At 42.5% G+C, this 27384-nt stretch overlaps 1 protein-coding gene across 1 annotated transcript in view; it reads left to right on the forward strand.

The window, feature by feature from the left end:
• IQCA1 (IQ motif containing with AAA domain 1) overlaps positions 1 to 27384 on the forward strand; it is a 149118-nt gene that overhangs the window by 61129 nt on the left and 60605 nt on the right. Inside the window, exon 7 of the mRNA XM_034786437.1 lies at positions 19969 to 20053. Within this exon, the coding sequence (XP_034642328.1) occupies positions 19969 to 20053 (85 nt within the window). The remainder of the gene's footprint in view (positions 1 to 19968; positions 20054 to 27384) is intronic.

Consider the following 27384-nt stretch of genomic DNA (forward strand, 5'->3'; position numbering starts at 1 on the left):
TCATCTTCCCCACCCCTAATCCCCACCCAGTGCAGAAATCTCAACCCCCCAGAGTTCTTTAACTGAGACCCTGGGAAAGGGGGGGACACACACCATTAAACTTCTGCAAAGAGGAGGAAGATCTTTATGCAGAGATTCCCAGGTGCATGACCAAACTCCAAGTCTGTATGTAGGAATAAACATCAGATCTACGGTTGCTTAAATTCTCTTTCTGATAAGGAGAACTGGAATGAACTAAACGCTGTAATAGTCGCTCCATCTTAAACATAAGTTTGAAGGCACTCGATTAAACCAGAGCAGGTAGAAGTCAAACTCAGGGCTCATTCTCTGCACTTCATTTGAATGAAATCCCCCGGAATTCAACAAAGTAGCATGTGCAAGAGAGTTAGCGCCTGTCTATCTGAACACTCAGTTTGCAGCAAGCGGGGGTCTAAATCTACCCCGCACTAACCTGATGTGCACTAAGAGCCCGTGTGAACCCTGCTGTCACGCACTAAAAGTTCCTTAGTGTGCTCTAACCTACTGTTTCAAAGCAGGCTAGAGCAAAGCACCATATAGAACTTTTCATGCGCAGCAGGCTAGTATGAGGTATATTTACATCCCAGCTTGCCGCAAATTAAGTGTTCATATAAGCAAGCCTCAGACTGTTCAAGCAATACTAAGGGTAGGGCCAGAGTGCTCTAAACAGCATCAAATATCTTATTCTTTTAGAGTATCAAAATTGTCAGCCAGTTTAAGAAGAATATACAGCAGCATATCCCAGCTATCCCAAATAGATAAAATCTGGCACTCAGTTTTCCTTTCGCAAACAGGAGAGTGGGTTAATGAACTTGGCATCACAGAACGGTAATGTGTTTTTTGGACTGCAAAGATGACTGAGTTTTTCAATTAGCAATGTTGATAAATTGGTTCGCTTAGTATTGCACTGAGACTGGCTTTTAATTTAACGCATTTGAAATATTTCTCCCTATCTTTTTTCACACTTTAGGAAGCACAGGAAATAAAGTAGAGATTTCAGACCATTTATATTGCTAAGGGTCACATGTTAGTGACTTTCAATTAAAAAGCTAGGTATTTTGCAATTACAACTGACCAACACTCTCTAATTAACTGTTTCTACAGCCTCTCTTTACAAATTATCAATATCCATCTAGGGTTCCCCCCCTTTTCTATATTCTGTTTAATGTGATTATGATTTATTCAAATAGGGCCCCAAAAACCAATTGGAATGAACACTGAAATTCAGTCACTGTGTCTGTTTTCATATGCATGAAATTGCGTCAGATTTATGATACAATAGTTCATTTAAAAACTCAAGAAGACCACAGAGTGAACTGGGTATCTGGAAGTGAAGTGGATGAGAATGTTAGTAACAGTACAATATGGAGCATCATACCTTGGTGGATTGTTTAAAAATTAACAATAATATACTGTTCTTCTGCACGCTGGTGTTTTTAAATAGCTATAATTCTCATTCCCCAATCACATTTTTTCTTGCACGTCACAAATCCTTCTAATGGAAGTGTCTTCTCAACCATAAATATAGTGTCATTAGCGCAATACGATGATAGTGGTCTAAAAATGTAGCAATAAACCACTCTCCAGAGCAGTAGTACGGTGCTTGACAGATGTTGACTGTACGTAGTCTTTTATAAAAGTTTAGGGCCAGATCATGGGCACATGAGAGGCATAGTGAGCCACACATGGGGTAGCCATAATTGGGTTGCTGACATGGGGAGCACAAGCCCTCATCTTGTTTTAACACCAAGGAGCCAGAAGATGATGTGTGACAAAGATATATCAATGTAGACTACCTTTCCTATTGGTAAAGTGGGTTGAAGTAGGCCTAAGACAGCCTAACAATGTATAGGGGACTAGTAGTGAAATGGGGTGGGGGGGTCTAACAACACCTTAAGCATCATCTGTGACTTTGTCCCTGGCCTATCTAAGGAGACCTTCCCGACACAGACCAACTTTCAAACAATGTTAACAGTTAAAAATCAAATAAAGTCACCTCATTTTAGAGTTCTTGTGGTGATATTGTGTTGCTTACACCACAAACACAATGGGCCTGATTCTACTTTTGCTTACACTGGTAGATTTATTCTTTGAAATTAATTCAAATGAATTAAATTACAAGTGTAAATCTGATCTCACTCTGATCTCATTTCATTGACACAGGCATTTTCATATGACAAGTTTTTATCCCCATAGCATTCATAAATTTGTCAGCCTCCATGTACTCTACGCTCTGCCTACTCATCAGCATCTTTTTTCTTAGGTGAAGTGTAGGGTATAAGACCATTAATTATAACACTAAGGGCTTGTCTTCACTACGGGCTAAATCGGCACTGCTGCAATTGATGTCGCAGGCATCAATTTAGAAAGTCTGGTGAAGACACGATAAGTCAACGGGAGAGCACTCTCCTGTCCACTTAATTAATTCACCTCAATGAGAGGTGGAAGTTGAGTCAACATAGCCTGGTGTAGACACCATGTTAGCTTGATGTAAGTTACTTAACTAGCATAACTTGGATTGACTTACATTGGTAGTGTAGACGAGGCCTAACTTAGCTACAAACTTAAGAGACCTTTCTGTGACAATGTATTTTCACTGCAATAATTATTTAAGAACTACTAATGTTACACAAGCATCATTTACTGTGTAATAGAGCTAGCCAAAAAACAGAATTGCTGTCCCCCCAAAAATTCCGAGATTTCAAAATTTTGTTTCTTCCCAAATTGGGACAAAAAGTCAAAATCTTGGAATTTTTCATGCAACTAAATAGTCCAAAAAGTTTTGTTTTGACAAGTGAAAACGTTTCATTTTGACTTTTATAATACAAATTATAAAATACAACTAACAAAAGTAAAACCAATAAAGATGAAGAGGAACATTTCAACACTATCAAAACATTTCAATAATTTCCCATAATAAATTTCAACAAAATTGATATATTCCCATGAAACGTTTCAATTTTGTTGAATCAGCTTCCCCCCCCCACACACACACACACCCCTAGTATTGAAAACAGTTCCATCAAGGCCATGAAATTTATCACTAAAGCAATGAACCCAAGAAATACTTAGAGTACTTTTTGTAGTCAGGTTTCCGTTGAGATCGATTCTGATACCTTTTGATAGAGAAAGAAGTTAAACTTATGCAAAAACATTTTATAGGAAGTGGAGAGTCATGGATTTGAGAGAGCTGATACTGTGACTAGTATCTTTATGGTCTACCAGGCTGCACTATTCACCCATAAAGAAAGTAATCCCTGCAGGTCAAAGGGGAGGTCAGTGGTGGGGCATTGCAAAGAGACGCACTACAACTGCCTGTCTCTACCTGGCTTGTAGATTTTTTTTTTTTTTTTAAAGAGGTGTATTCAGTTTCCATAGCTGACACCACCTTAACTTCTAGGAGCATAAATACTTCTCATAGAGAACCTTGAAATCAATATACTCCTTATACCTCATGCCACTAAAATCTCCCAAAGAATCAAGTATGACTGAGGGTGAGAGGGTTTTTTAATTCAGGAAGTTCAGGGGTATTTGGCCTGCTGTTGCAAGGAGCCAGTTTCTGCACTTTTGACCTTAGCCTCAAGGGAACTGAAAGATAAAAGTAAATCAGTTCAGATGAGAGTTTAAGGAGAATTTTGAGCTTCAACATACATGTTGCTCCAACACAGTAGAGTCCCTCAGACAATTAAAGACAGGTTCTGATAGGAGCTATTCAATTTCAGGAAGTCTTACCCTGCACTCAGTCCAAAGACAATTTCCAGTAATCTTGGGACAGAGCACAGTAATGTGAGAAAAGGTAAACAGCATCTCTCTTCATGGGTGGTCCCACTGAGGGGCCAATGGGATCATGAACAAACATATCAGGATCTGGCCCTTCAGAATCAGGCCAGTTTAGAACGGTGGGGGTTGAAGTTAGTATAAGGAGTACCTAAGCAAATAACATGAAATGTGGTACATAGCAAGATATTACTCGCTGAGGGTTTAGACCCAACAAGCAGAATTTCTGATACTATCATTAACCTGCAGCCAAAACTGAAATAATTTCAAATCAGGTAAGTGATAGCATAGATGGACCACATATGATCTGTGGTTTGGTTTGTTTTTTTAAATATGCATATCTATTTTACTATTAGCTATCATATCGTCATCTACAACAATGTCCCTGGGATATGCTTTTTTGTGGGTCTTAGAGAGGCAACCAAATTGAGGTCTTCTGACTCTCCAGGGGTTCTTGCAAGGGAGTTCTCAGAAACTCACTTTCACAGAACCCCGAGACTGATGAGTGCGTCACTGTCAAGGCAGTTACTGATTGGCCGACAATGAAACCATTGGAAACTACAGCACAATTACATCTCTTGCTCTCTTCTCACAACCCCTCGCCCAAATACAAAGTACAAGTAGGCTAGCCTGCTGGCACTGACCAGTCCTGGAGTCCAGCGTGAGGAGTTTGTATTCTGTCTGGAACAGAGTGAAAGTTACAATGTATGGCTGTACAAAACCATGCATTGTGAAGAACCTTGTACTGTGCTTGATCTGGCATCACTGATAGTTAATGGGAGTAGGAGTGGGTCAGAGACAACTTTGTATTGCAAGGACTGAGCATAAGGAAGTGCAACACCCTACCGGGGAAGAGGGAAGGATTCTCTCACTCGATCTCATTTTATTTCTATTCTCTGCTTGATAAAGATAATATAGTTTTCTCTGGTTTTGTCGAAATTTGCAGTATGAGTTGGGCTTTTTAGCCCTTGGAAAGAGTTTAGGTCATCTGGCCTGTTTAAGAGGACAGGAAATCATTGTTTCCCAATCCTGGTATGATTAGGGGCCAAGGGAACCATAACTCCTGGCAGTGAAAGACAGGCTGGGAAACAAGACCACCATTAGGGTATGGATGGGGGTTTGCATGAAAAGGGATGCAATGGGTCTTTTTATTGTTGATGTCCTAGCATCCTAGCTCCTGGCCTTAAAAGGCCAGAAGGAACAGGGATGGACTGGACCCAGAGCTACCCTTAAATGGAGAGTTCACACTCTGGTGGGAGAGAATCAATATTTCACTGCAAGATTTGGGGACATGGGTATTGTCTACACTTAAAGCTGGAGGTGTAAATTCCAGCATGAGGAGACGTACCTGCACTAGCTCTGATCGAGCTAGACAACACTATCATCAGAGTGTAGCCCCTGCCGTGTGAGTGGCAAGCCGTCCCGAGTACATGCCTAGAGTCGGAGATGGGTACATGCTCGGGGCAGCCAACCTGTACTGCCATTGCAGCTACACTGCATTTTTAGTGCACCAGCTCAATCAGAGCTAGCATGCATCTGTCTCCTTGAGCTGGCATTTATACCTCCGGCTCAAAGCACAGACAGATCTTAAAGGAGTATTGTTATGCATCGACAAAAGTCTAGCTGGCAGAATACTCAGTTTGTGGGACTGAGGAAAGGGACCCAATAGGAGGATCAAATAGAAGGTGTCGTGAAAAATTCTTTAAATTTTTCTTGCAAGAACTATCTTCTTGGGCACTTCTAGGAAGGTTGCAGCTAATAAAATACTGGCAGTTAATCACCACACAGTTCATTTGTGTCTATGGCCCCCTCCCTTGTGACAGTACTTTATCTTTTTATTCCTGTTATGCTGGCCTGCTAACACTTCATTTTACATTTCTTAAAACATCACATGAAAAATACCACAGTAAGTACAGGCCCAGTGCTCCAAACACATACGTGAATAATCCCATTGAAATCAGCTGAACTACTCACATGCATAACGTTACTCATGTAAGCTCAGGGCCTTACATCATAAATGGTGATGCTATTCACAACACACTCCTGTACCATACCATTAGAGATGGCAAGTACTGTGTGGAAATTAAGCATTATATATGGCTAAGCGACATTTGGATGTGTGATTTATTTTAGAAGCAGCTTGCAAAGCGTTTTTAAAAAAATGAAAAGCAAAAAAAGCAGGAAAATGCCATAGTTAAGAAAACTAAAATAAACCATATCAGTTGTTATACTGAGCCCAAAATAGGTGGGGTTTTAGAAACTGGCAGGAATTATAACAAATAGGGTTTTGTTTCTTTAAAGGATTTTTATTTGTATGTTGTCCTTTATTTGCTGTAGTCTGTATGGTTGAACTTCTGCCTAGAGTCCACAGCAATTATTCATGCCCTTTCTTTTGTACAAATCCCACGTGCTTTCTTACCCTGAAAAGAATTAAATATTCTTTTTCCTCAAAAGAACAGGTCTTTTTATTTTTCTGACAGGGCCTTTTATGCAATTAGATAGAGAAGTCCTGGCCAAGATGAAAGAATAATACATGTAAAACCATGCCAGAATAAGGAGAGTAGGCAGTAAGTTGCTGAGTCTATTACTAGGAAAATGTTTAGGTTAATGTTGTGTTCTCATAAATCAACATCCATATTGGGCCTTTACTATAACCATCTTTGAACAATACAGAATAGGGAGGAAAATATTAAAGTTAGGAATAAATTGTAGTGCTCACGAAAGGAAGTGACTGACAGGTCTCTCTTCAAAGTCTTACATTCATACGGTATCTCTCCTGAGTACATTACACACTGATTTAAGCCCAGCAGAGCAAAGGTATCCACTGTGCATTGTCCTGTTTTCTCACCCATGTCTGGTAGAAATTTGTTGCAAGTCAGAATTGAGGGGTACTGACATTCAACTCTTGGGCCTATCCCGAATGCAGACTTCCAATCACACTGATTTGTGCCAAGTCCCATGGTAATGTCAAAGAATTACCATTCAGACCTCGTTAAAATCAAAAACTGATAAAATCCTGGCCCTATTGAAGTCACTTCCATTGACATAAATAGAGCCAGGAAGTCCACCCTAGGTGTCCCTAGATGAAAAGCTAATGTCCTTGGCCTGAGAAGGTCATTCTAGTATGTCAGATCTAAGTAATAAGAGGAATCATTTTTGGAAAGGGAAGAGTAACACAATAGTGAAGCAGATAGATGAGCACAAAAATATATGGAGATATCTACAGTAGTGATGGATGAATCTCAAAAGGTCTTTTTTCCAGCTCCTTAACCCAAAGAGATCCCTCTTTTCTTCATTTTGCCCTTGGTTTAACTTTTTCATTGGGCTATTTTAATTTAATTGTTGATTAACAATGCCTAATGTTTAGAGCATGTGTCTGTAAGTCTACTCACTGAAGTAAGGATTGCCAAATGTACTACGCTCCTGCTGAAAGCATTTCACTGCTTTCCAGAAAGGAAATGAATTTCTCAAGTGCTTTGGCTCTCTTACAGATCACCACACCCTACTACTTCATTTTCCAAGATCCCCTTTCTCCACAATCACTGAGACATGCAGCAGAAATACATGTCATAGTTCCTTGGGCCAGACTCACTAGTTTGAGGGAAAGATATTTGCCTACACGGCTCTCTAGAACTCATTGATTGGGTCAGAAGCAGTTTATTTATGAAAAATCCTGATCATTTGAGGCTTCATTTTGCCCAGCGCTATGCAAGTGCACAATGTGGAGGGAGGGACCACAAGGTAACTTGGCTGTGCCCCTGCCTGAGAACTAGAAAGTGGTAATCCTTATTCTCCTGTGGGCACAAGGGATTCTCAGGTTACTGCCTCTGCTGGAGCTAGTCTCAGGGCCGCCCGGGGGGGGAGAGGCAAGTGGGGCAATTTGCCCCAGGCCCCGGGCCCTGCAGGGGCCCCACGAGCCCTGGCCCGGCGGCGGTCCGGGTCTTCGGCGGCATTTCGGCAGCGGGGGGGCCCTTCAACGCTGCCAAAGACGTGGAGCGACTGAAGGCCCTCCTGCCGCCGAAATGCCACCGAAGACCCGGACCACCGCCGGGTGAGTACAAGTGCCCCAGGCCCCCTGAATCCTCTGGGCAGCCCTGGCTAGTCGCCACAGATATAGTGGAGAGAGAGTGATTTCTTCCTAACCGTGATCTGCAGCGTCTTCCATTTGGCTTCTGCTGCAGCCACTGAACCCAATCCCACCCAGAGACCATACTAGGAAACTTTTCTTTGCAAACTAATATCTCCCAATCATATTCATTTTAAACAGTTTTACAGATAAATTGTACGCTATATATGAAAATCTGATAGGATAGCGTACCACTTGCTGCTGCTTTTCTCGAGCTTTCTTTGATTCTCCCCCCATGATATGATCATCAAGTTAAAAATGAGGGTTGCTTCATCCAATTCTGGGGTTTTTACATTTCTATCATATGCTGTAAAGCAAGGTTGGATTTTTGTGCAATGTAGAGAAAACAAGAACAGTGCCACACTCATTAAGTTTTGTCCTGACACTGAATCAGGTCTCTTTTCAAAGTCTTATATTCAGACAGTATCTCTCCAGTACAAGCAGAATGTTATTCTTCTTACCCCAGTATAAGCTTTCCATCCCAAGCTCCACTATGTAACTGGTTACTTTAAGACTTACCTGACTACAGTGTTTTTGGACACTATTCCCCTTTCCTTGACAAACAAAAATGCAAAAAGGCCACAGGGTCCTTGCATTTTGTGAGTGATCTGTCACAGAATCATAAAATCATAGAATATTAGGGTTGGAAGGGACCTCAGGAGGTCATCTAGTCCAACCCCCTGCTCAAAGCAGGCCAACACCAACTAAATCATCCCAGGCAGGGCTTTGTCAAGCTGGTCCTTAAAAACCTCTAAGGATGGAGATTCCACCACCTCCCTAGGTAACCCATTCCAGTGCTTCACCCCCCTCGTAGTGAAATAAAGATGTAGAGATCATTATGGATGCAGAGAAAACATTCAGGTGATATTTCTGTGGGAACTGAGCACTGAACAGACTAGAGGGAAACATGGACCAGATACTTTTTAAAAAAATTCTTAATGAAGAGTCATCTTGCTGACAGCAAGTAGTTTGAAGGTCTCAATTAATCTCCAGCACTCTACAAGTGGGCTGTGGCCTGCAATAAATGCTGTCATACCTTAGCTCTTTGAGACGGAAACACTGTGGGAGTTAGAATAATGTTCTTTTAGTCACCACTCTGATTATCAGGGCTGTTGCTTGTTAGAGGTGTCTGCTGCTATATCATCTGAAATACTTAGCTTACAACAAAACCGTGCCGTTCACACCAGGGAATTGGAATGGAGGAGGATTCCCATAGTAAACCTTGTCATGCCAAAGTTCATAATATGGAGAAAGTAAAACTTCATCTGGGCTGAAATTTGACACAGCGTCTCATGTATTCTGGTTACTTGCTTTTAGCATTTAAAAATCCTATTACAGTCATGAATATTAAATAGTTTCCAAAAATTTTCAAAGCAGGTGTCAGTTTAGAATTACACAGCAGTAGCAATTACATAAAGCATATGTCTGTAAAAGTATTTAAAGTATTTATGCGCATCAGTAACAGAACCAAGCAACTTCATTTGAAAAACTTTATCTGAATATGCAGTTATTGCCAAACGCCACCCTATATATGTTGCATGGGTGCACTGGGGGAAAGGGAGCCTCTTTCCTACGAAGTACAGCTGCACAGAAGCGGGCCAGGATTCCTACTTAGCATTTTAGGCGGGCCAGGACACATGCCGCTCCATTCTGGATCAGCAAATGCTGTGAGCCCAGTAGAAGTTTTCCACTGCTGCCCAGGCCCATCCAGGGGATGGATATTGGACCATATGTTCAGTGGGCACTGTCCCCCCAGAAAGGGTAGACTCAACCCCTCCGCCAGTACACTAGGGGTACGTCTATACAGGGATGAAAGTCCCATGGCATGGCCCCGGCTGGCATGGGTCAGCTGATGGGGCTTGCACGGCTTGGGCTGCAGAACTAAAAATTGCTGTGTAGATGCTCAGGCTGGAGACCAAGATCTGAGACCCTCCACTGTCCCAGGGTCCCAGAGCTCAGGCACCAGCCTGAACACCTACATGGCAATTTTTCAGCCCTAGAGCCAGAGCCCAAGCCCTGTGAGCCCAAGTCCTTTTCATCTATTAAGTAAAGAAATGAGAGGGCACACAGCATGGTTTTTACACCTATTGCAACTTTCATAACATTTAGTCATCCATATACTGTAATATTAGAAATAATGAATCATAACACAGACGTTATTTTTCTTTTAATATGTGAAATCATTTTTTTCATTTTCTTGCATGCTTAGTATTTGTTGTATAGTACATAATGCTTTGGAGAGTAGAATTAACATAGAAGTGATGGTGATGGGGTTTTTTTGTTTGTTTGTTTGTTTGTTTTTTAACAAAAAGAGAGAGCAACAGTAGTTAGAGGAGGTGGTGGTTTATGGCACTCGTAGCAAACCATGGAACTGGTAGTAAGTCTCAAGAAATCCACACCAGTTTCCTACAGCATCTGCATTATTTGCCAAAAATCAAGTAAAAAAGATGTGCGTGAAGCCCGTGAACAAGAAGGAGGGCAACAGCCATTAGAAAGAAACGGCAAGGTGTCAAATACAGAGAGGCCATTGATAGAAGTGAGTCCAGCTTTCATTCAGAACAGACACTAACAGTCATCTGGCACAGAAATTTCTATGCCCAATACATTGACAAAGGCAAAATCCAGAGGTTACAGAAAGCAAAAGCATCTGCAACTGCTGTATCATATGTGGCAAGATGTAGTGATCCCAATAAAGAGACCAGTGTCTAATACAAGACAGTGCAGTTCTGTGAAACTTATAGACTGGAGATGCTGCCTGTTTTGTCAAGAAGCGTGCCCTAAACAGAGGCTTACCTTCGTAACTACATTCAAAATGAGTGAACAGATAACGAAGGCAGCTGTATTTGACCACAAAATGAGTGTTTGTTTACTGGAGTAAATAACCTCATAGCTGGTGAAGGCAGGTACTACCTGACTTGTTACATTCCATTTTTGAGGTCTGTAATGCAAAAGAATGAAGGTACCAAAATTATTGACACAACAATACTTTGGCTTCAAAATGAGCTTCAGCATGCAGCCAATCAAAGGCCATATTTTGAAAGTATCTGAGTTTTGGCATCATTACAGCAATCTTGCAAAGGAAACTGGCATTGAAATTCCCCACTCCTATATCAGTCGTAGATCATCATTCAAGGGAAAACTCCATGCTCATTTGGATGATTTAGTTGGGGATTAGGTCCTGCTTTGAGCAGGGATTTGGACTAGATGACCTCCTGAGGTCCCTTCCAACCCTATGATTCTATGATTTATTTCACTTCATTTCATTGTCTCTTAGCAGGAGACTGATCAAGGCAAACACTCCTGGTTCCAGCCAAGTATAAATATGTACCCATCTCACAAACGATGGATTCTTGCCATGATGACGAGATGGCCATCTGCTTTTACCAGCCCCAAGAAGACATATTTCTGTCACTGGTACATGTTGTATTGAAAATTCGGGGAGATGCTTAGTCAGATCCTGACCACAAAGGTTTCAACGTCAGTGAGAATGACGCAGTTGCTTGCACTCCAGATAGCCTGTACATGTTCCTTGTATAAGGCCAATTTCTCCTTGACTCTGATGCTGTTGAAGAGAACCTTGAGAAACAAGAATTAGGGAAATTCCAGATGCTTAGTGTAGCTCAAGACATTGTACATGGTGTGAGTGGTGGAAAGAAAGGGACACCAAAGCATATTGGTCTTGAAGTGTACCTCCCATCAGGCAATAAGGTCAAAACAACTTGTTCAGCTTTTCCCATAAGGCTGTCCACAGTATTACTTATGAAGAAATCCTAAAGGTGGACACAGCCCTTGCAGAGAAAACCATACAAACTATGGATGCTGAGAATGGTGCTGTTATTCCCCCCGAGCCTGGTTCCCAGGAAGTTTGTTCACTGTAAAGCCACCAATATTTCCATAAATGATGCTTCTCTGAATGGCAAGAACATATTCCATGCAACCCAAGTTGCTGCTTGGCAAAGAGAATCTACCCCTTATCTAAATGGTGAATGATCTAAACAGCAGCACGCTCAATGCTCCTGATGCAGTCGACGCCATCAAAGCAGCCAATGTAAGCAATAGTAAAGTTAAACCAGTATTCAAGGGCCATGTTTGCAAAGAGTGGTACTCAGACTCTGAAGAACAGTGCACAGCTGCAGTGCAAACAAGAGCTTCTGATATTTAGCTTTATCATTAAATATCAAAATGAGAACCCAAGAGGTGAATGGGCCCATTTCAACCAGTTGTACACAACAGAACCAGAAATAACTGCCACTGGATACTTGCCAGTCATTCAAGCTCCTGCCCATAAACTAGACACCCTCAATACTCTTGTATGGAGATACAAACATGTGCACATGTTTGTGCTTGGGCTGTAGAATGTGGGTTGATGAAACTGTACCGTAAACTAATGGAACTAAAATGGGCCACACCAGAGTAGAGAATTTGGCTTTTCCATTATTAGGAGGGATGAACTTATAGGCCAGCACACACAGGCTTCAGGACTTGCAGTGGATTGAAAGTGGAGTTCTTGGTCCAAACTCTACCGAGCAAGCTATGAATGGCAAGTCATACATTAAGGCAACACGGGCCCACAAACTGACATTTCAAGCTACTGTGGTACCTGCTTCTTCCACAACTCTTGGACTTTATAGCAGTGCACGATCAAGAGCGCAAAGAGGATATTGTCAAAGCTCACCAGTTACATTCTTATAGTGAGATCACGTCCGTTTGTACTTGAAAGAGTTTGAAATCTCACATCCACATTTGTGAGCAGCAAAGGTCAAGGTAGTGTGAACTTCAGATTTTGATGACAGCACATGGAAATGATGGCCCTACTGCTCGTGTTCAACCATGCCCAGAGAGAAAGAAATTGGGAGATGCAGCTCTTCACCCTTCAAGCGTACACTGCCATTCTTCATGTGATATGACCATAAAAACTATGCAAAGTGAGGTGCCATCTGCATTGCAGAAATGCATCAACTACCAGCTGAAGTGCTCGAGGAATTCCTGCAAGAGAACTTTGTTGTCAAGAGATCATGTCAGAAGTTCAACCAAGTAGACCCTGATCAGAGCCAAGAGTAGCTTAATGGCACAGGGAAGAAAGGAGGTGGAATTTTAGGCATTGCCAACACTCAGCCCTTTTCTTACAACCCGAGAGTCCCTATCACAGTGGACACCAGAGCCATGTTCCATGTTGGTTTGGATGACCAACTTATTCACAAATCTTTCATGGGGTGTTCATCCCACACTAGCCTAGGCAGGGTTAATGAGGATGAGCAGGGGCCAATTAAGTGGATAGGCCACAGATGAGGGAAATTAGGTGGGCTAAGTAACCACAGATTGATGAAGGAGCCCAGCTGAGAAGGAACAGATGGGGTTAGTATGAACCCAGGAAGCTGGCAGTAGAAAGGGGCTGCAGTGAAGGAGCCTGCAGCCACTCTCTGGATGTCAGGAGGACACTCAGAAGGAACAAAACTCAGCAGGAGAGTAAAAACCCAAGGAGATCTAGGCCATGAAGGAAAAGTTTATTCAGAAGGGTGATGGAGCAAAATCCTGAGAGAGGCCGAGTAGGAAAAGGCTCAGGAAAATGGCAGCAAGGTGGGACATTGCAGACCTTGGTCACTGATTAGAGAGTCCCTGAGCTGAACCTGGAGTAGAGGGCAGGCCTGGGTTCCCCTACCAGCCACTGAGGAAGTGGCACAGTCAGGGCAGTGAGGAAGAAGACTGCCACTGGAGAGGCTTTGATAACCCCCTGGAAGGGGAAAACACACAGTGACCTGGCCGAACAGCCAAGCCATGTAGACAGAGCACCCTGAGTCTCTGAGAGAGAAAAAGAGAGAGAGAGGGGTGGCAGAGCACGTGAGGAGGCACCAGACCTGGAAGGAGCTAATCCCCAAAACAGCCAGCTAGGAGGTGCCCTAGCAGTGAGTGATGAGTGGTGCACCCATTACAGGGTCAAGAAAGCCAAGCAAGCAGTGAGACAAAGAAGATGAGAGTGCACTCTTATGAACACTTCAGAGGTTCAAGATTTTCTCCAGGTAGGAACCATATTTTTCGTTGCAAAATATTGCAAAAGATCTGGCTGCTGAAGTGATACAAGACACACTGTTGAAGGCATAGATCCTAGTGCAACTGGAAAGCTTTGTGAAGAAATGGCTTATGGCACAAGAGGGAGAACCTGAACGTGTACACATTATGATCCACTACCAAAAAATAATGCTCCAACTTTTTCCGTGATACATGAGGTAGGGAAAGAAGTCAAAGGAAAAGCCTCAAGCATGAAGGCAGACAGAAATATTCTTCAGCAACTTATCACAGCCTATGAAGCTGGCAGGACTGCGAACTTGCAACATATTTTGAAACATGAGTTAATGCTTGTCCCTTTGGCATTAGCACACACAAACGGCAGTCTAAGAACAAGCACAAAAGCAGTACTGGGTAATGAACAGACAGCTGCCCACCAACAGTTACCCCTTTGGGGAAAAGCTGTCTTGTGACAGACACACAAGCTTTGGGACAAGCTATAGGAAAGCCATCAGTAGCCAAAACATTTGGAGACCTTGCAGGGACATTTGTAAAAACAGTACTTAGGACTGGAGCAGACTTCCACAGAATAGACGTGTTTGAGAGGTCCTACAAGGAATCTGTTAAGGGTGGTACAACTAGGGTTACCATACGTCCGGGTTTCCCCGGACATGTCCAGCTTTTGGGTCTTTAAATAGCCGTCCGGGGGGAATTTGTAAAAAGCTAAAAATGTCCGGGATTTCCCCTGGACAGCTATTTAAAGATCCAAAAGCGGCTGACAGGGCAGCCGTGCCGGCGGAAAGCGGTACTGGGAGCAGCATGGAGCGGCCACAAGAGGTGGGTGCGGGCGGCCCGGGTCCCCCTGCCTGGGGCTCCCCTCGCCCGCTGGGGGGGCGCGGGCTCCTCCTCTGCAGCACTGCCCACCGCGGGGCTGGAGCTCTCCCGGGGCTCTGCCCTGCACACGCCCAGCACCCCCGGGGCTGCTCCTGCCTCCCTGTGCTGGCCCCAGATCCCCTTCCCCAGCTTCCCCCCTCCAGCAGCCCCCTGCCGGGCCTGTTCAGCCCTCGGCCCCACCGGGTCCTGCCCTGCCTCATGCAACCCGCCCCTACCCTGCGGCGGCCTGGCCCCGGGGGACTGGGAGAGCCACAGCAAAGCCTCGCCCAGAGCTGGTACAGGAGACGAGCCTGGCTCCGGCATCAGCCGGGAGTGGAGCCACACACACACACCCCCAGCCGGCTCGGCTCGGCTTGGCTCAGCCCAGCCCAGCCCAGTCCTGCTCTTAAAGGGACAGGGACCCCACTGCGGCTTGGCCCGGCCTGGGGCACGTGGGGGTGTCACCTCACTCACCCGCCTGGGGGGCACGCCGAGGGGGGTGCTCGGCACCATAGCAGCGCAGAGGGGAGGCCAGCGATGCACCTTACTCTCTTCTGCACTGCCAGCCACGGTCTTGCCTCCTTTCCCCAGCTCTGTGAGGCACTGTACACCTCAGAGCAGCAAATGGTAGCCGATTCTGCTATCTCCAAGCAGAGTCTAGCCCTGAGTGTTTATTTCCGCAGCAGTGAGTTTTCGGTTTGGTGCATTCACTCCTGATCTCCCTGGTAAAGTGTAACAAAAGCCCTTGGCATTCATTTTCTCGGTGTTTCTGGGAATACCCTTTTCAGTTTCATAGATTGATCTGGGATCTTTCTTTTGCTGTTTCCGGAGAGAACTGTTGACAGGAGGGAGATATGTCCCTGACTAGAGGGCAGGAAGCAAATTTGACTACACCAGTTGTGACTTCCTTTTTATTTGTTACTATAAACTGTATTACACACGAATAGATTGCTAATGAGCTTCCACCTTTGGGTTTCTGGAAAACAACTCACTCTAATACTTGGAAGATGCAGGGACCTTTGGTCTTAAAAAATGAACCATCAGACTCATTAATTTGGGGGAAGTGCAGTGGTCCATTTATGAAATTTCTTAAAAACATGATTCAAAAAATCCTTCTGAGACTGTATTTTAATGCTGAGATCCCAATAGCCTTACTATAGAAATAGAAAGTAAAACAAAGACATTCTTGATCCAGATCAATTAGAGCAGTGGTTGTCAATGTTTCCAGACTACTGTACCTCCTTCAGGAGGCTGATTTGTCTTGAGTACCCCTCACTTAAAAACTACTTGCTTACAAAATCAGACATAAAAATACAAGTATCACAGCACAGTATTACTGAAAAATTGCTTATTTTCTCATTTTTACCATATAAATTATCAAATAAATCACGACTCCCAGATTAAGAAACACTGGTATAGTATATAGAGCAGTATAAACAAGTCACTGTCTACGATGATGGTTGCATATGCTTCAATAATTAGTTTGGCAAGGCCTTCTATATCAAAGTTACACACATTTTTACACAATATCAGGCAAACCAGCTTGGATCTCTCACTATTCATGTCTCTGTACTAATTGTGCTCTGCATCATTTCACAAAAAAGTTATTTAACTGAGCTTGAAATTTGTCATTATACTGAGATTTCTAAAAATACCCTTCTAGAAAAACTTCCATTTGGCTTCCCAGTAAAGAAAAGGACTTTATATAGCTTGTTTGTTTGAATTTTGAGGCCCATACAGTCCCTGAAATGACACTGCCTTGGTTAGTGTTGTGCCCCATTTCTCACAGTACTATCATGATGGGTTGGATTGTCACAGCCCAGCTCAGCCACACAAGGGAGTAAATATTATCTTTTCCAAGTAGACCCCGCTGATATGGGGATGCCCCTTTAAAGGAAGGCCCCGGGACAGGTATGGACAGGGGAGTCCCTCCAGTGAAGGGAGAGGTGAGTGTCAGAGGTAGGGTTACCATACGTCCGGATTTTCCCAGACATGTCTGGCTTTTTGGTCCTCAAATCCCTGTCCAGGAGGAATTTCCAAAAAGCTGAACATGTCCGGGAAAATAGGGAGGCATGGTAAGGGGACCGCCTCCTCCCCGGGCTCCAACTTTCCCAGCTCCTGCCGCTCTCCACCGCTGCGGGGGCCAAAGCAACTTCCCCAGCGCAGCAGCAGCCAGGGGGTGGGAGGGAGGAGGGGAAATGTGGGGTGCTCAGGGGAAGGGGCGGAGTTGGGGCAGGGTCCCGTGGAGTGTCCTCTTTTTGCACTATTGAAATATGGTAACCCTAGTACAACACAAAAATGCTAAAGAGGTACAAGACCCTTCCGAAGACTGGTGGAAGTCAAATATGTGCATCATCCAAGTAACTGGATGTATTTCATTGAGCTTCGAGAAAATAAGGAGGACCTTGAAACATTTTTATATAAGCAACTAATGACAGAAGAACCGTATGACAAAATCATCAGTCTGGCTGGTGGATTTCAGGATGAGGCTGAAATACAGTGTTCAACAGCAATAGTTGACACCAATCAAGTGTGTGCTCATCAGGAAGCAGCAGACACAAAAATGATTTTACACTGTCCACAATGATGCTGACAGTGTGGTTGTCGCAGCCAGGGACACCGGGTCGGGGTTGCTATAGCAAAATGACATGTAGGCAGCTTTGGATGAAACCAAAGTACTTTCCTCTTCATGCCATTTGTGAGAAAGTACAATATGGACCCACTGTTCTGGAAACTCTGCTCCCATTTCATGCCCTGACCGGTACTTCTTTTATTGCTGGACAAAGCAAGAAGACCTCATATAAAGTTTTTCAGTAACACCATCAGCTTCTCACCGTCTTGTAAAATGTGACCTAGACTCAAAGGAGGTGAAAAATGCGGAAGAATTTATTTATAAAATGTATGGCATGCCAGAGGTCCACAGCACTGACAAAACACGTTATTTTGTTCACACACATGTAGTCAGGGCCGGCAGGGGAGGGCGGCCAGAGCGCCGGGGGGAGGGCGGCGAGCCCCGGCCGGGGCTCCGCTCTCCCCGGCGGCTGGGGGGAGGGCACCGGGGGGGAGGGCAGCCGGAGCCCTGGGAGGAGGGCGGAGTGCCCGGCCGTGGCCCCGCTCTCCCCAGCGGTCGGAGCCGGAGCGCCGCACCGCGCCGCCCCCCTCCAGGTGCCGCCCCAAGCACAAGCTTGGTGGGCTGGTGCCTGGAGCCGGCCCTGCATGTAGTCATCAGAAGCTTTACCCCCAACAAGTGAGGATCTTTTTGTTCACGTGCAGAGAGCTCACTACCAGTCACTAGCTTGGAGACAGTCCCACTGCCCAAAAATCCTGTATTTCCTCCTCCAAAGACAATGGGTTGGAAACCGGAAGACAGTTCATGTAACAGCCACCAATGCCAGGAGATTGCATGGAGGCAATATTCTGTGGCTGCACAAGAGGGTGCAGAAGTCAGTGATGCAGGTGCAGGACAGCACAACGTGTTTGTACAGGAGCATGCAAATGCAGAGAACTGGAACCAGGTTGTGTCAATGTACGTGACAGTTCACCAGGACAGTACTATCAGATAAAAATATCTGTACCATAATATGTGACCTAATAAGACTGATTCAATCTGCCACTGTATACCAAAGTTTCTTGAACTAGTACATTAAGGTGTGTGCTTAACTTGTGTGCATTAAAATGTTTACTTAAGGTTTAGTCAAGAAATATTTTCACTTGTTTCAAAAATGAGTGTTTTCAGATTATGTGTTGCTCTTTCATGGTTGTATAACGTATTAAAATATTTCTAGTACATCTTGCAAATAAGAAACTGAAATCCAATGGCTTTATAAAAAGGTTGTGCATATTATTTGATCACTTTCATTACATTCTATTGCTTGTTAAGAGCCAACTGAAGTATAGATCTTAGATTTATAGAAGATCAGGGTTAGAAGGGACCTCAGGAGGTCATCTAGTCCAACCCCCTGCTCAAAGCAGGACCAATCCCCAGACAGATTTTTGCCCCAGATCCCTAAATGGCCCCCTCAAGGATTGAACTCACAACCCTGTGTTTAGCAGGCCAATGCTCAAACCACTGAGCTATCCCTCCCTCCTGTAATGTTAAACTTAGACAAAAAGGAAATAAAGATTCACACTCCAGCAATTTCCATGTTACTTTGTTTGTGAGGCCTTTATACACAACCTACAGATTGGTAAGAACCATATTTGGTTTCAGCACACCCTAATTATCTTAAAAAGACTTTTTACCAACTTTTAACAAAAAAAAATGCCTCTCACAGTTAACTCTTTTGAAAACCTGCCTAGTCTATTACTCAAGAAACAGAAGTTTTGTCTCTCAGGAAAGTAACATTCATTTGTATCTATGAATTATTTTTAAATAAAAAGTAAACAAAAATAGCAAAATAAAATATTTTTGTAATACATGTTTATAGTAAATTACTTGGAGGGGTTGAGTTCAAACTGATTCTTCACTTTAGTTCACATTGTCATTTTTTCCCCTTCAACTAATATTAATAAGAAAGCAGTAACCACCTTAATGTCTAATGCCCTGGCTTTTTTCAGCTTTAAGTCAAATTCTTAGCATTATTTAAACATAGGAGCTACATCTAATATAATATTAAACTATTTCACTGAGTCAAAAATTTGAATGAATCCTTACTTATCTTAGAGATAAAACATGTTTGTAAAATCAAATGTGACCTAACATTAAACAGAACAGTTGATCTATGCTTCTCTTTTGGTTCTAAGGGCCATTTTTCAACTGGCCTCTAAAAACTGTTTGTAGTATAAGTGAGAAAATCCTTTTTCACATGTATGTTGATTTATTGCAAATGCAGGGAACCAGTTTTTCCATCTGATGCTATTTATACATGTGCAAATAGAAATTGTTCAGTGTGCAAGCAAGCAAAGTGCCTGCAATTATAATGGATGTATTTTTATTTCTTATGTTTATTGCAGTGGTAATTAATTACTCCAATCATAGACAAGGTACTGTACAAACATAACAGAAAGACAATGAATTTGCTGAGTGAATATCTGCCTTAGAAGGTGATGTTATTCCTTCAATCTTGAGTGTGTTGGGATGGGATGATACTCCATAACACATTGGTGTTATCAGGTTAATAGGATTGGCAGGTGTTGTATTTTAATTGACCCTTCTTTTGTTTTGCATGCAGGCATATTACAGGCAAGTTTCCTGACTTCCCTAATGAAGAGGAGGGAGGTTCAACTGCGATTTTTTCTCAAAAAACCCCAGACCAGGTATTTTAATGCCTCTCCCCTCTCAAAAAGGGATAAAATGCTTAGAGGTTGAAACTTAAGAGAAACAAAAGTGTCCACACTGAGATTTTATAGCAATGGGCTCCACTGGTCTAAAATGTTTTGGTTAAACTTGTTATTGGGATGGCAATGGCTATGTGCTCAAAGAACATAAGAACGGCCATACTGGGTCAGACCAAAGGTCCATCTAGCCCAGTATCCTGTCTACCGACAGTGGCCAGTGCCAGGTGCCCCAGAGGGAATGAACAGAACAGGGAATCATCAAGTGATCCATCCCCTGTCGCTCATTCCCAGCTTCTGGCAAACAGAGGCTAGGGACACCATCCCTGCCCATCCTGGCTAATAGCTGTTGATGGACCTATCCTCCATGAATGTATCTAGTTATTTTTTGAACCCTGTTATAGTCTTGGCCTTCATAGCATCCTCTGGCAAAGAGTTCCACAAGTTGACTGTGCGTTGTGTGAAGAAATACTTCCTTTCGTTTGTTCTAAACCTGCTGCCTATTAATTTCATTTGGTGAAACCTAGCTCTTGTGCTATGAGAAGGAGGAAATAACACTTCCTTATTTACTTTCTTAAGCAAGTAAATTTAGTGTTTCCATTACTCCTTTGCCTTTATAAGCAGAGATTAATTCCCATGTAGCATATATAGCTACTAAGCCACATTTAAGGCGATATATAAAGTATGTAAATTACACATTGTAAGGGAGTCAAGGGCAAAGAAGTCTCTTAGAAGAGTTACAATGAATTTTTTTAAATGTATTTAATTAGACTGATGCAAACCCCAATGTAGATACATTTAATCCATTTTAAACCTGGTTTTAAGAAGTTTAGTTCGCATCAGTAAATTACCAAATTAAGCTAAATCATTTTAAGTAAGGACTCGTATGTCTCTACATTAGGTGTTTGCACTAGTCTAAGTACATTGATTTTAAAATATTTAGTTAAACCAGATAAAGGTTTCTAATATACACCAGGCTTAAGTTGCTTTAATTTACTGCCACTGACCAATAAAAAGGTTTAAGTTAAAGTGAGGGAAGAGGCTTAGTTTATCTGACACCTTTTTGCAACCCCTCTCAGTTGCTTTTCCTGTTAAAACCTTTTTTCTGGCCCCTCTGACTAATCAAAGCAGCTTGTAATCTCTTTCCTTGACCATCAAGGTGTCACATGGAGAATGTGATTAAGCTCAGTTGGCACAGCAAAGGCAGAGATTGGCACTCAGAGCCATTTCCTCCATCAAAAGTGACCTTAGCTGGATGATGAATCTGTTGGGGAAATAACCTTGGGAACTCCTGTACATGATAGTAGAATTTGACCCACCGAGTGAACCAGACTGGCTGTAAATATTGTGTAAATATTGACTCGCCTTGCCTAAGGTAGAGTGCTCTCAATGTCAGTTACTTTGCTCAGAATAAGGCAAATGATAAGAAGTGGGTCTCTGTGTCTCACCAAAACTGAAGTTTGGCATACTCTAGCTTACAATTTGCTAGGGTTAGCCTGCCAGTCTCTATCTAAACCTCATTGTTGTTCAGTCCCAGACAGAATGAGGAAAAACAGTCCGTTACGTTTTTCAGGTTTTAAAGTAGAAACATATGCCGGAGTCAAGAGGGCTTTGTAGGCTGTTCTAAGCAGCGGGGAGCTGCCCAGCAGGTATTGCTTATTATTAGAGATGGCTTCAGGGGACATGAGGATAATTAGACCTGCCCCTGCCAATAAAAAGAACAAACAAAATTCAAAAAGAAAATATGAAGAGAAATGGTACCACTGAGCAATACCGATTTGCAGTAGATTTTGGAGTATGTTTTTTCCCCCCCATTTTTAATTCCTATCTTCATTTATTTTGCTATATTTCTTGGGCGTCTGCTTCATCACTACATTATAAATATAGGAATTCTAAAACCTGGAACAACAGCTTGAGAGATTGTTTTACTATCTGCTTTCTCCTTGCCCTAAACGAAAACAATACAGAAGAAAAATACACCTATTTCTGCTGGCAACATTATCTGATTTGACATAATTGCTGCCTCGATTTTTCTCCTTAAGATCAGTATAATTGCAGTCAGAATATGACCCATGTTCTCTCAGATATTCAGAATCTGTTTGCCCTATAGAGGGGATACTGAAGTATGTTAATGAATTTGTTACCTGACTGTCAAATATACAAGTAAAGGATCTTGTGTTTGTCTGACTCAACATACTGTTGATGCCGGAAGAACAACTACTATTCAATTGTTTTTGTTCAACTCTGGTATTCTGGATAATATAAATCAATGGGAGTTTTGCCATTGACTTCAACGGGGCCAGCACTTCACCTCTTGTATGTATTACCTTCTGTGAATAGGTGGGGTTACTATCCAGTTAAACTCTATGAAAAATGAAGACAGGATTGTATTTAAAAGTGAACATTTGATAAAGCCTTGAGTAAAGACACTTCAGGGAAAATAAAATAAAAATTTATCATTTCACAAACCATTGCTACATTAGTATACATTCAATATTTCTTTCTCCTTTGATGACTATGACCTGATTTGACTTTATAATATAGCCTGGTACTTCTACACAAACTATGCTTTTGTACTTGGAGGGTAATTTTGTCCATATATTTAACAAGGTGAGATATAAATAATAAAAAATATTAATAATAATAATAATAGTTAAAAATAAAGTGTGCAAAAGGTGTCCCCGTAGGAAATTCTCTGGTTATTTATTTAGTGAAAAATATATGATTTCTTTGTTGATAAGAGGTTTTTGTCCCTTACGGAAATAATTTAAGATTTTGGTGAAAATCAATATAATCTTACTGCATCTGTTTCAGATTTTTATCACGTCTTTTATATCCTTCTATGAAGACAGTATTTGCCTTTGCTTTTATACTACTGCCAACAAAATAACAATTTGTTTCTGCAATTAATCCTTCTTAATAAATGACGCTTCACTAGAAATAACCCACTACAGTTGCTGTCTAGAAATCACATCCTCCCTCCAATTACTTCCAACATTCAGAAGCTTAAGAAATGAAAGAATCTGCTTCCTGGGATTTCTGGTTGCAAATTAAATGTATGTGTCAAGAATAGAAAGTCAGTTCTGAATTACTGTAATTTCAGCTTTATAATGTGCAGACAGTAATGGGGGTGGGGGGGGAGGGGAGAATTATGTGCTGTCTCCTGTGCAAATACATGTGCGTCATCCTGACTGGAGACTATTTGCAATACCACAATACAAATTATCATAATTATTATTAATCAGCACCATGAAACTAAAATAGTTCATCTATTCAGACAGTCAGTTTGTACAGGTATAAATAGCAATGCTTTAGATAACCCCATTATACCTAGGAAAGACTCAGGTTGGAGAGTTACGTCATATTTGACCAAGGTATCTTGAACCACATTGGTTTTGTATGTGTTAATGTAACCCTATATTGAAACATTCACATACACTCCATATGGAATGTTCTGTTCACTTGTTAATTAATACTTTGAACTGTAATACCGACAGTGTGAAAGACAGATTCTGGAGTTTCTATAGAACAATCGCTTCCTATAGCCAGCTCTGCAAATGGACTTAATCCTGACCTGCAACACACTGCTCACAAAAGGTTCAGGCAGTGAACACAGACTGAAAATTGTGCCAAATTACATAGGCCCAGATTTTCTACATTTCCCACTAATTATGGGTGTCCAATTTAAGAAACCTTGGGCGATTTTCAGAGGTGCTGATCATGCACCCCAGAACATCAGGGCCTAAGTATCTCAAGTTAACCACACAGAAACCAAGGCACCCAAAGGTTCAAGTGTTTACTGGGGAGTAGCCAAACCACTAAGCTAGCTGTGCTTGTGAGTTAAACCAGGTTTGAACAGTGTCTGCAAAACTAAAGACAAGTGTTAATCTGCCATTGATCACAAAGTGTGGCAGACCCTCAAAACAAACTAAGACTTTGCAAAGTCCAGGGAGACCCACAAAATCCCACTCATCATCTTGGATCCATTCCTGCAAGGTACAAATCCCTGTGGCTGCTTTTAAAGGTTTAAAAGCTTAGGTTTTGTTTGTAAATGCACACTGGAGTGTAAACATGCCGTACCAAGAGGAAACAAACTTAAAGGGAGCTAAGGGAATTCATTTCTCAAAGGGAGTGAATCCAAAGTGTTACCTCCAAGTAGCATGATGGGATTTTGAGGCTTCCAGGTCTGCCACACTTAATGGACATATGCTTAGCCTAAGTACCACGAATAACTGACGTACGATGGCACCACCTTAACAGAAATATCCAGCATATAAAAGGACCTGTAATTTAGTTTATTTAAGCAAGTGAAGCGTTAACAGGGGTCTGGACGTTACATACAACAAAGACAAGACAAAGAACGGATGGTCCAGTTGTAGGGCACTCCCCTGGGAGTCAGGCAATCCCTGCGCTATCACAGGATGAATGTGGGCAAGTCACTGAGGGTGGGATTCACAAGGGGGAGTTAGGCGCTGCAATGCCTGGCTGTTAAGCACCCTGCCACCTAGTGGAATTCACAAGCCTGAGTTCAGGCCCAGGGTCCCTGTACAATGCACGGAGACAGGGATTCACACAAATCAGCACGGTGAGCCGAGGAGAGGGGTATGGCCTAAGCCCCACCCCACCAAAGTAGTTAGAAGCCTCCCTCTACTTGGCATTCACAGCCATAAACCTCCTGGAGTTAGGCGCCTAGGCCAGGTTAGTGGTTTTTCATGAAAAACCAGGTGGGGGGGAAATGATGTGGAGCAGGGATTTGAACTTATGTCTCCCAGGAGAATGCCTTAACCACTGGGCTATGGGGTATTCTGGGGCAGGTACCTCTCAATCTCTCCTGTTGGAGCTGTTCTACTGTGTATACATAATAAAATATTCACTGAGCCAATGAGAGTGAATGGGAGTTAGGCACCTAACTCACTTAGGCATTTTTGGAAATCCCACAAGGCACCTATTGCATCTTTAGGTACCTAAATACCTTTGCAAATCTGGCTCTTCATTAAGTACTATAAATCTAAGATTCCCCATTTAAGAGGTAGATTGCCTTTCTCGAGTGCCACAGCAGCATTATTCCCTACCCCATCTTATTCCTGGTTCACTGGTGGTGTCAGTCAATGAAGGGATGAGAAGTCCAAGGCAGGTCAGGCCTTCTCATCAAGAGGATGCCAAAGAGATTTACATTTATTAGGGGGAGGAAAGTCTACTCAAAATATCTGCTTGGCCAGTTACTGACTAGGTGCCAGTTTCACCTTCAGGAAAGATGCTGCCTTTAATCAACCAGTTTCCTGAGGATCTAGTGGCTTAGTAGCACATTAGCATTCAAGTAATTTCTACACGTGCATTAGGATTTTTGGACACACTGACTCATACACTGGAATCACAATTTGAATTGTTACTCCTAGCTCAGTTTAAGGGGGTTGACTTAACTACAGCAGTTTAAATATTTATTTTAATTAAAACTGATGCAACCTGTGAGTAGTCAAGGCCTCTAGGCCTGTGTGGAGGACCTCCTGTTAGAAAGGGAAGGTCTTTTCAGCCTCAAAATGGACAAGAAACTAGGAAAATTGTGCCTCTAGGTTTCTGGGACTACTTCTGTCTTTCTTTTCTGGCTTGATTGTTTCATCTTCTATCCAGTATCAGAAACCTTACCTGGTGTTTTCAGGTTTCCAGCCTCAATCCCAGAAGAGGAAGCCTTGGCAACATCAGAATTGGAAGGACAATCTAAAACATTTCAAGAAAAGAACGGCTTTTTCCAACATGATTTCCTTCAGGAGAAAAGCTGCAGATACCATGGGTTGCTTAGGAACCCAATACTAGTTTTAACTTCCAGTTCCTTTCCCTCTCCTTTTGGGGATGGTTTACTTGATTTTCTAGTAGCCTAAAGTGGAATTACTATGGACCGCTGGGTACTATAGACCATTCAGCGTGGATAGGCAATCAAGTTCCTCTCTATGCCACATCCCAATGTTCCCCTCATTCTTTCCAGGAATCTCTCTCATGAAGAACTGCTCAGAGCAGGGTGGGAGTAGGGCTGTAGAAGTAGCATCTCAGAAATACCAAGGGAAAGGCTTCTATTCATGGTACTTCCTCATATGGAAGAGGAAAGAAGCTCTTTGTGCCATTATTAACCTCTGGAAACTGAACAGCTTCTTCAGAGAGTTCAGGTTCCACATACTGACAATAATTTGCAAAAAGAACAGGAGTACTTGTGGCACCTTAGAGACTAACAAATTTATTAGAGCATAAGCTTTCGTGGACTACAGCCCACTTCTTTGGATGCATAAGCTTATACTCTAATAAAGTTGTTAGTCTCTAAGGTGCCACAAGTACTCCTGTTCTTTTTGCGGATACAGACTAACACGGCTGCTACTCTGAAACCTGACAATAATTTGTCACTGCTTCACAGTTTCAGTGCAATGAGACCTTCTGACATGAGACCTTTTGGCACCCCTGGATGTCTATTAGAGATAGGTAAACTCCATCCTGAATATGGCTACACTCTGTTTGGGGTCTTGATCCCCCATGTCCATTTGTCACTACTGTTCATTCCACTTTCCTCTAAAGACTGATCTGAGAAACTCAGTTCACAAAGTGCCTGCTTTCACAGAGCCATCAGACTAGCTCAGAGCAGATACATCTGTTCTTATGTGGTGGTGCTGACCATTAATAGCACAATCCTTTTAGCTTTTTTACTGCAACAACAGTATTTATCAAGCAGCTGGCAGTGGTTAATGCTCATCTCAGGCATCAATGTAGTCCTGTATCTGGATGAGTGACTAGTCTAGGCCCATTCACACCAAGGATTAGAAGAGTCACTCACTCAGTGCAGAGTCCCTAGGTCTCCAGGTAAAGCGAGAGATGATCACTCTTGCACCATTAATTGTGTGGCAATCCCCTATTCAGCTTTGAAAATCTCAACCAAGATTCTTATTTTTCACCCTTATAAAATTGGGCCAAACAAGACAGAAGAACAATAATTCAATACCATGACAGCAGGCTGATGAATACAGAAAGTCTGTTCAATCTCTTTCGATATCACATTATTCACATTTATAAAACAAATATCTATCTTTAATCATAGTCTGAAGATACTTTACTTTTAAAATAATGCCAATAGAACTCAGAAGTGCTGCCTAAAATAAAAATATTTGGTAACTTTCAGGCAGAGTTACAGAGATTCTCACTAAATAGACCTACTCCAGAGTTGTTTGTAAATGGTTACAGTTATCCTTTAGTTACCAGCCAGAGCAGGGAATGGAGGTGGAAGTAGTTTGGACCTCTGGAATCGTACTACCACTTCAGTTAGGAAGAACTTTTGA

This window comes from Trachemys scripta, chromosome 11 (genome assembly GCF_013100865.1).
Source record: "Trachemys scripta elegans isolate TJP31775 chromosome 11, CAS_Tse_1.0, whole genome shotgun sequence".
In the NCBI taxonomy this organism is placed as follows: domain Eukaryota; kingdom Metazoa; phylum Chordata; order Testudines; family Emydidae; genus Trachemys; species Trachemys scripta.